The following is a 7,415-nucleotide window of genomic DNA, read 5'->3' as shown; positions in this document are numbered from 1 at the left end:
TTGTAGACCAGGCTGGTCTCGAACTCACAGATCCGCCTGCCTCTGCCTCCCGAGTGCTGGGATTAAAGGCGTGCGCCACCACCGCCCGGCTCTTCCAGAGATCTTAAGTTTAATTCCCAGCAACTGCATGGTGGCTCACAACCATCTCTAATGGGATCTGATGACCTCTTCTGGCATGCAAGTGTACATGTAGAGCACTCATACATAAAATATAAATAAATAAAATTAAAAAAAAATAGGGTCTCACAATATAGCTCTGGCTGTCCTGAGCCTCACAATATAGAACAACAGTCTGGCCTTGAACTTTCAGAGACCTCTGCTTCTGCCTTCTGAGTGCTGGGATTAAAGACATGTGCTACACTGTCCAGCCACATCACTTTCTGAAATCTGTCTTCCTACCTGTGTCCTGGGATTTCCTTGTATAGTTTTTATATTCCATCACTCAAGGAAGTAGGTTTCACACAACAAGTCATACTAGGTGTTTCCTTTGGAGTTTTTTGGTCATATCTTTGCCCTTTGACCATGCTACCTCCCCATCTCCCATCCCCCAGGACCAGGTCTGGCTTTGTAGCCCAAACTGGCCTCAAACTTTGTCTTGTATCAACCTGGGCCTGTACCCACCGTATCAGGCTTCCTGTCTTACACTACAACGAACTATTTAATTTAGGCAGTATGTTTGGGGGAGGGGCTGTGTCATAGTACATGATGGAGGTCAAAGTTTTTTTTTTTTTTTTTTTTTTTTTGATTTTTGAGATAGGGTCTCTCTATAGCTTTTGGTTCCTGTCCTGGCACTAGCTCTTGTAGACCAGGCTGGCCTCGAACTCACAGAGATCCGCCTGCCTCTGCCTCCCAAGTACTGGGGTTAAAGGTGTGCGCTGCCACTGCCCGGCAAAGTTGATAAGTTTTTGAGAATTGGTTCTCTCTTATCAATTTGTGGGATCTAGGGGTCAAACTAACATAGAGGCCCCAATACCCCAGCCACTGAGCCTGATGTTTTGTATCAGTTTAGTTGTTCATTTCCTACCCTGTCACACACACACTTCTTGGGGCTTATTTTGGTTAACAGTTTGAATATGGTTTACCATGGGAGGATAAGTTAAGGTGGAAAATTGGGTATTTTGCCTGTATGTCTACACAGTGCCCATAGAGTTCTGAAATGGGTATTAGGTCTCCTGGGATTGGAGTTAAAGATGGTTGTGAGCTGCCATGTGAGTGCTGGGAATTGAACCTTGGTCCTCTGCAAGAGCAGCAAATGCTCTTAACTGCTGAATCATCTCCAGCCCCTCTAGGTACTTTTTGTACATGATACTTTTTTCTAGATTGTCATTTGATACATGGTATGAGGTGGTTTTTGCATGTATATTACCCAGAATTGAACCAAGGGCCATGTGTACACTAGGCAAGTAGTCTACCACTAAGCCTGTAACTGTTAGGAAAACTGTCTCCAAACTGAGCTATATGTCTTCAGCAGCTTTAAGGTTTTATTTTTAAAATATGAATGTATTTGTTCAAAATCAGCTGTTAATAATGAAATCTGTTTCCTGCAGCCTATCCAAGAATCCTCGGGATGCACCATTCCAATTAGTCAGAAAGTACACTGGTTGCTAACTTTCCTTTTCTTCATATAGTATGCTCTGCATGTCTACAATGAGGTGATGAGTGTTGGACAGAAGTATGGAATCCGGAATGCTGGGTATTATGCTCTTCGAAGTCTCCGAATTGAGAAGTTTTTTGCCTTCTGGGGACAAGACTTAAACACCCTCACCACTCCCATGGAATGTGGAGGAGAGTCTCGTGTGAAGTTAGAGAAGGTATTATTTTTTCAGATCCCCCTTTGTGCCTCTCAGCTGAGCAATGTGATTTGTCTAAGATAATAAGGAAAATCAGGAAAGTGCTGGCATCTGGTAAATCACAAGGAGGAGAGGAGACACTGGGATGCTCATCTTCCCATGGAATATACTTGCTTACATATCTTACTGCCCAGAGGGTGGAGTACGCTGGCATAGGTTTTTTTTTTTAGTTGATTGTGGTCATTCATTAATGTACCACAAGTTAGTCATCTTACAGCCAGCTTTTTTTCTTCAAATAAATTTTTAACTTTTAAATTATGTATATGCATGTGTATCTGTGTGGTGTATGCATTTGACTGCAGTTGCCAAAAGAGAGCACTGGGTCCCCTACAAAAACCACATATTTTTAACTTCTGAGATTTCTTTCCAGCCCTAGGCATTTATTATTATTATTATTAATTTTTTTAGAAAACTGTAGTTCAAGAGATTATTCTATGAATTCTTTCCCACCTCTGAACCTCATCCAGTGTCCTGCCTCTTGGCTTCTCAGAAGCCAAGTTTGTTTGTGTTCTATAGTGTAAGCATGGCACAAGTTTGCACCTTGCTTTATTCACAGCAATGTATTTAAGCTGTTCCCTGTCAGTATACCTGTAGTTTGTTTTCTTTCTTTTCTGAGACAGGGTCTCATTATGTAGTCCTGACTGGTCTGGAACTTCCTATGTAGACCAGGCTGTCCTTGAACTCAGAGATCCACCCCAGCCTCTCTACCTCTCAAGTGCTGAGATATAAGGTGTGCGCCATCATGCCCAGCTATAGTATTCCCCTTTGGCCACTGCATATAACTAGTGTAAAAAAGTACATGCAGGGCTGGAGAGATGGCTCGGAGGTTAAGGACACTGACTGCTCTTTCAGAGGTCCTGAGTTCAATTCCCAGCAACCACATGGTGGCTCACAACCATCTGTAATGAGATCTGGTGCCCTCTTCTGGCATGCAGTCATACATGGAGGCAGCGCACTGTACTGTATACATAATAAAATCTTAAAAAAAAAATATTTCTAAAAAAAAAGTACTTAAAAAAAGTATATGCAATTTTTTTGTGTCACGAAAGTGTTAATAACTTATTAATTACTATTAAGTTTGTTCACCTGTATATATAAGTATAAACACTGATATATATATAGATGCATGGACTTTTAGTTGGAAATACACCAAGGTTACCTCTAACTCAGGATTCTAGGTTTGTGTGATAAGAGCCTTACCTGCTGAGCCATCTTGGCATTTCCTCTAGCAAGTACTCTTGATTAATTTTTCAATATTCCATTTCTATTAATTTGTTTATTACCATGAGGCTGTGGCCTACTGGTAAGGTTCCAGATTCTTCTCCTTTGGTAGCCACATGGCCTCTGCCTGACTTTGCCTTCTTTCTCCCTACATTAAGTTTAGTTTTCTCACCTAGCTCTATTCTGCCCTGCCATAGGCCAAAGCAGTTCCTTTATTATCCAGTGGTAATAAAACATTCACAGCATACAGAGGAGAGTCCCATACCAGAGATCCATTCAGAGAAGCGTGCACTTTTGCTGTTACCAAAGCTCATCTGGTATCTCTGTTGTGGATGCAGATTTTCACAGTGCCTCAGACATCATTTTCCAAAAGCTAGCAGGAGTGAAGGGTATATATGTGTGTGCATCTTTCCATTGCACATACCTGCTACTCCCCACCTTCACATGCCAAGAACTGTTGTGGAGACTGGTATCTCAGGCTTTCTCCCCTTTTCTTTTTAGGGCATAGATTTCATCGGCCGGGATGCCCTGCTGCAGCAGAAGCAGAATGGGGTGTATAAACGCCTTGCTATGTTCATCTTGGATGACCACGACACAGACATAGACTTGTGGCCTTGGTGGGGAGAACCCATTTACCGGAACGGGAAGTATGCTGGCAAAACCACCAGTAGTGCCTATAGCTACACTCTTGAGCGCCATGTATGCCTGGGTTATGTACACAATTTTTCTGAGGACAATGGGGAAGAACAGGTGGTGACAACGGATTTCATCAACCGAGGAGAATATGAGATCGACATTGCAGGACATCGGTTTCAGGCCAGGGCCAAGCTCTACCCTGTCACCTCCTTTTTTACTCACAAGCGTAGAAAGGATGATGTGGAGCTGAGTGACTTTCATGGGAAGTAATGCCAAGGCACTGTCCCTTCCTCCCATTCTCTCACCATGAGGAACATCATTCTGGGAGCTTTTTCCTTCGTCCCTGTCTTCTTACTGAAGGTATCTTTGTCCCCTTGCTTTTCAGATTGACCTACTTTAAACATTTTCCTTGAAAGCCTTTTTTTGTCCTCCCATTTCCTTTTCATTTGCTGTTACCCCTCCTCACAATCCAGGCTCTTCTCACCCCTCCAGCAGGCCAGTCCCACAGCGGAAGGCAGGAGCCACTTGTGGAGTTAAGGTGACAAACTGATTTTTAGATTCATCTTAAGGCAAGTTGGTATTATTTCTTAGGGCAGAATCCACCTCCCCTGGCCTGGGGTTCTTAGAGTAATCTGCCAATTTTGGTAGATTACTGTGTCTGCAGTAGTCCTGGGAATAGCTTGTATTTTAAGAGGCAGATGATTCTATTCCACTGAGCTGTAGGTACCACCTGATACCTCTTAACCATCTACCTCACTGATGAGAGGGATTGCATGGACACTGCCTGCTCTGTGGAAGGGACAAGTAGTTAACCTGGTCCCCAGCCCTCCGACTTTTTCTTAGATGTTTAGGCCAGGGCCACCTGTCTGCAATATTATTTCTGCTATTTTATATGAGGTTGTTTGTTTTTTAGCTGAGTAAACAAGTGTGCCAGTATTTGAAAGGAAAAACAAACAAAACAAAACCCATGTGCCTTTTGTGTTGCTTTTTCCAGCAGGGTGAACTCCAAGGCTGAGAAGTTGTTGCTTTTCTGTCAGCTACTCATAGGTCAGCTAGCTATCCTTGATTTTCTTCAGATGGCTTCTAGCCTCACTGTGCCTTGTGTAGTTTGCCCGTGACCTCAACATTCATGCCTATCCCTTTAGAAGAGAGAGGATTGTGTGGGTTGTCTTGGGTGAGGAAGTAAACCATGCTGTTCATACTGCGTTCCAGAGAGCTACCAGAGCCTCAGGCTTCCCACGGCTGGCATGAACAAAGCCACGTACAGATGGCCATTGAGAGCTGTAAGTACAATGCTCTTCTTTCCCGGCTCCCCACTCTGGCCCCATAGAACCTCTGGAATGGAAGTGCCTGGAGTACTCATCAAATGTGCACCTCACATTTCAAGGGTACTGCTGTTTTCTTTCTGTGATACGGTTTCTCATTGGAGTTCAGGTTGGCCTCAAATTTGCAGTGATCTTGCCTGAGTCTCCTGAGTACTAGGATTTCAGGTGTGGCGACAGGATGTTTTCTGAAGGTGAAGCTTGGGTGGCAGGTTGTGCTATATAACACCAGCACTTAAATTTTCTTCTATATACAAACTGACCTAGTCTGCACTTGAGAACCTTTAATTCGACTGTAGTTCTCAGTAACTTGGAAACATTGGTTCTGCTAGATTTATATTACTAGAAACCTTTCATTTCATTAGAGCAGCTCAAAAATCTCAAGTGTTTCTTTGTCATTTCTGTGGAACCTGTTATCTACTCACTGGTTCTTTTTATACATTGCTTGCTATTTTCTCCAGCTAGGCCACTCTATTTGGCTTCTGAGAAGATTTTAACTGATTTATTAAAGGGCACACGATTAGAATTTGGTGTGAAGGGAAATTGCTATTTTGGAGAAAATGTGTATAACTCCGCTAGAAAGCTGAGCGCAGCAGCAGCGAGCTGTTGAGATCAAGAGCAGCCCTGGCTGACCTGTGAAGATGAAAGTAGAGATGCACAGCTCCAGGGTCTGTGCTCTGAAATATGCTTGTAAGGCTGCACAGAATGAAAGCTGCCTTCAAATTGAATACAGATTTTGAGCAAACTTGCCCTTTTAACTTTTGGAAGTGTTACCACTTAAGTTCCAAATTGGGGCAGGGGGCCTTCCAAAACAGTAATAGTTTAAAATTGGGTGTCATCAAGAGTATTTTCAGCATAGACTGATTTCTTCTCTGTACTTCTTAATCTCTCGTTACTTAATTAGCTGTCCTTTTTAAGTAGGAAGGAAAGTGCTATATTTAAAATTCTATAGCAACTTTTGGGCTAGAGAGATGGCCCAGAGGTTAAGAGCACTGGCTGCTCTTCCAGAGGTCCTTAGTTCAATTCCCAGCAATCTGTATGAGATATGGTGCCCTCTTCTGGCCTGTAGGAGTATGTGCAGAAAGAACCCTGTATGCATAATCAATTGATCTTTTAAAAAATTATAAACAAAATTACATAGCACCTTTCTTAGTGTTCAGCTAGAAGTCCTGGCTGTTGCTGATATCAACTTTTGAGCTTACAGACAGTGCTTGTCTTGCTGGGAAGGCATGGGAGTGGGGCACACAGGGCTGTTTTGAAATGCCTTCTCGGGGGAGGGTCACGGGCCTGTTCCTTCAACTGTGATTAGGCATTGGATTTTGAGTTGCCACTTGTTTACTGTGTACCCCAAAACAAACTTATATTTGGCACTAAATGTATCCTTAGAATTTCTCTTGGCCATTCAAACATAAGTAATTGCAAATCTGACACCCCCCCCCCCCCATTTTGCCCTGATATAAGTGCTTTAAATAGACTGTTCTCTTCTACTAAGCCTGCAGCTTTTCCTGTGCTTGGTGTCATAAGCACCATTTAACCTGAAACACCCAATCCCCTCCCCCAGTGTTGATAGAGCATTCTGGGCTCCTCAGGAGTAAATAAATACAGGTTGTTAACAGAAATGCTAGTCTAGAGCAGTGGCACTCAACCTGTGAACTGCAATCCCATTGGGGTCACCTAAGACTATCGGAAAACAGACTACATTGCAATTCATAACAGTAACAAAATTACATTTATGAAGTGGCAATGAAAATAATTTTATGGTTGGGGGTCATTATGACATGAGGGACTGTATTAAATGTTCACAGCATTGGGAAGGTTGAGAACCACTGGTCTAGAGGCATGATTGAAAATCCAGGAAGAACAATCGCTGTACATCCTAAGTTGTGTGACATTTTGTGACAGTACAATTTGGGGAGCCAGTTAGCTTAAGGGAATGTAAACACTTCAGCTTTAGATGACAGATTCTCTGGAATAATCTGTTGTCACATCTACTTACCAGAGATGAGGAGTTCCATGTTCTCTTCTTTGATTTATAGTAGCAATTAAATCTCTTTGAACAAGGTAAATTATATTGAAGACCTAGGATTGGGAGTTTCCTGTGAGCCTTGAAATATTATGAAGATATTCTTTTCTCTTAGTTGTTCATTACACAAAGCCTGTTTCTCAGTACTTCCATAGCCATCTGAAATACACTCAAGCTTCTAACAGTTCCCTTCCGTGACATAGGTACTGAACTTAGAAGAAGGGACAAGGAAGAATGGCGTAATCAGTCTTAATTGTAAGCACGCTCATCCCAGCACTCGGGAGGCAGAGGCAGGCGGATCTCTGTGAGTTCGAGACCAGCCTGGTCTACAAGAGCTAGTTCCAGGACAGGCTCCAAAGCCAC

At 42.8% G+C, this 7,415-nt stretch overlaps 1 protein-coding gene across 1 annotated transcript in view; it reads left to right on the top strand.

Moving 5' to 3' along the window:
• Positions 1-6,774, top strand: part of Pdpr (pyruvate dehydrogenase phosphatase regulatory subunit) — a 36,655-nt gene extending 29,881 nt beyond the window's left edge. Inside the window, exons 17-18 of the mRNA XM_026777601.1 lie at positions 1,629-1,811; positions 3,573-6,774. Coding sequence (XP_026633402.1) covers positions 1,629-1,811; positions 3,573-3,977 — 588 coding nt within the window. The 3' untranslated portion in view covers positions 3,978-6,774. The remainder of the gene's footprint in view (positions 1-1,628; positions 1,812-3,572) is intronic.
• Positions 6,775-7,415: the final 641 nt, after the last annotated feature.

Source organism: Microtus ochrogaster, chromosome 4, assembly GCF_000317375.1.
Source record: "Microtus ochrogaster isolate Prairie Vole_2 chromosome 4, MicOch1.0, whole genome shotgun sequence".
Taxonomy (NCBI): Eukaryota; Metazoa; Chordata; class Mammalia; order Rodentia; family Cricetidae; genus Microtus; species Microtus ochrogaster.
This window is presented reverse-complemented; position numbering and strand designations above follow the sequence as displayed.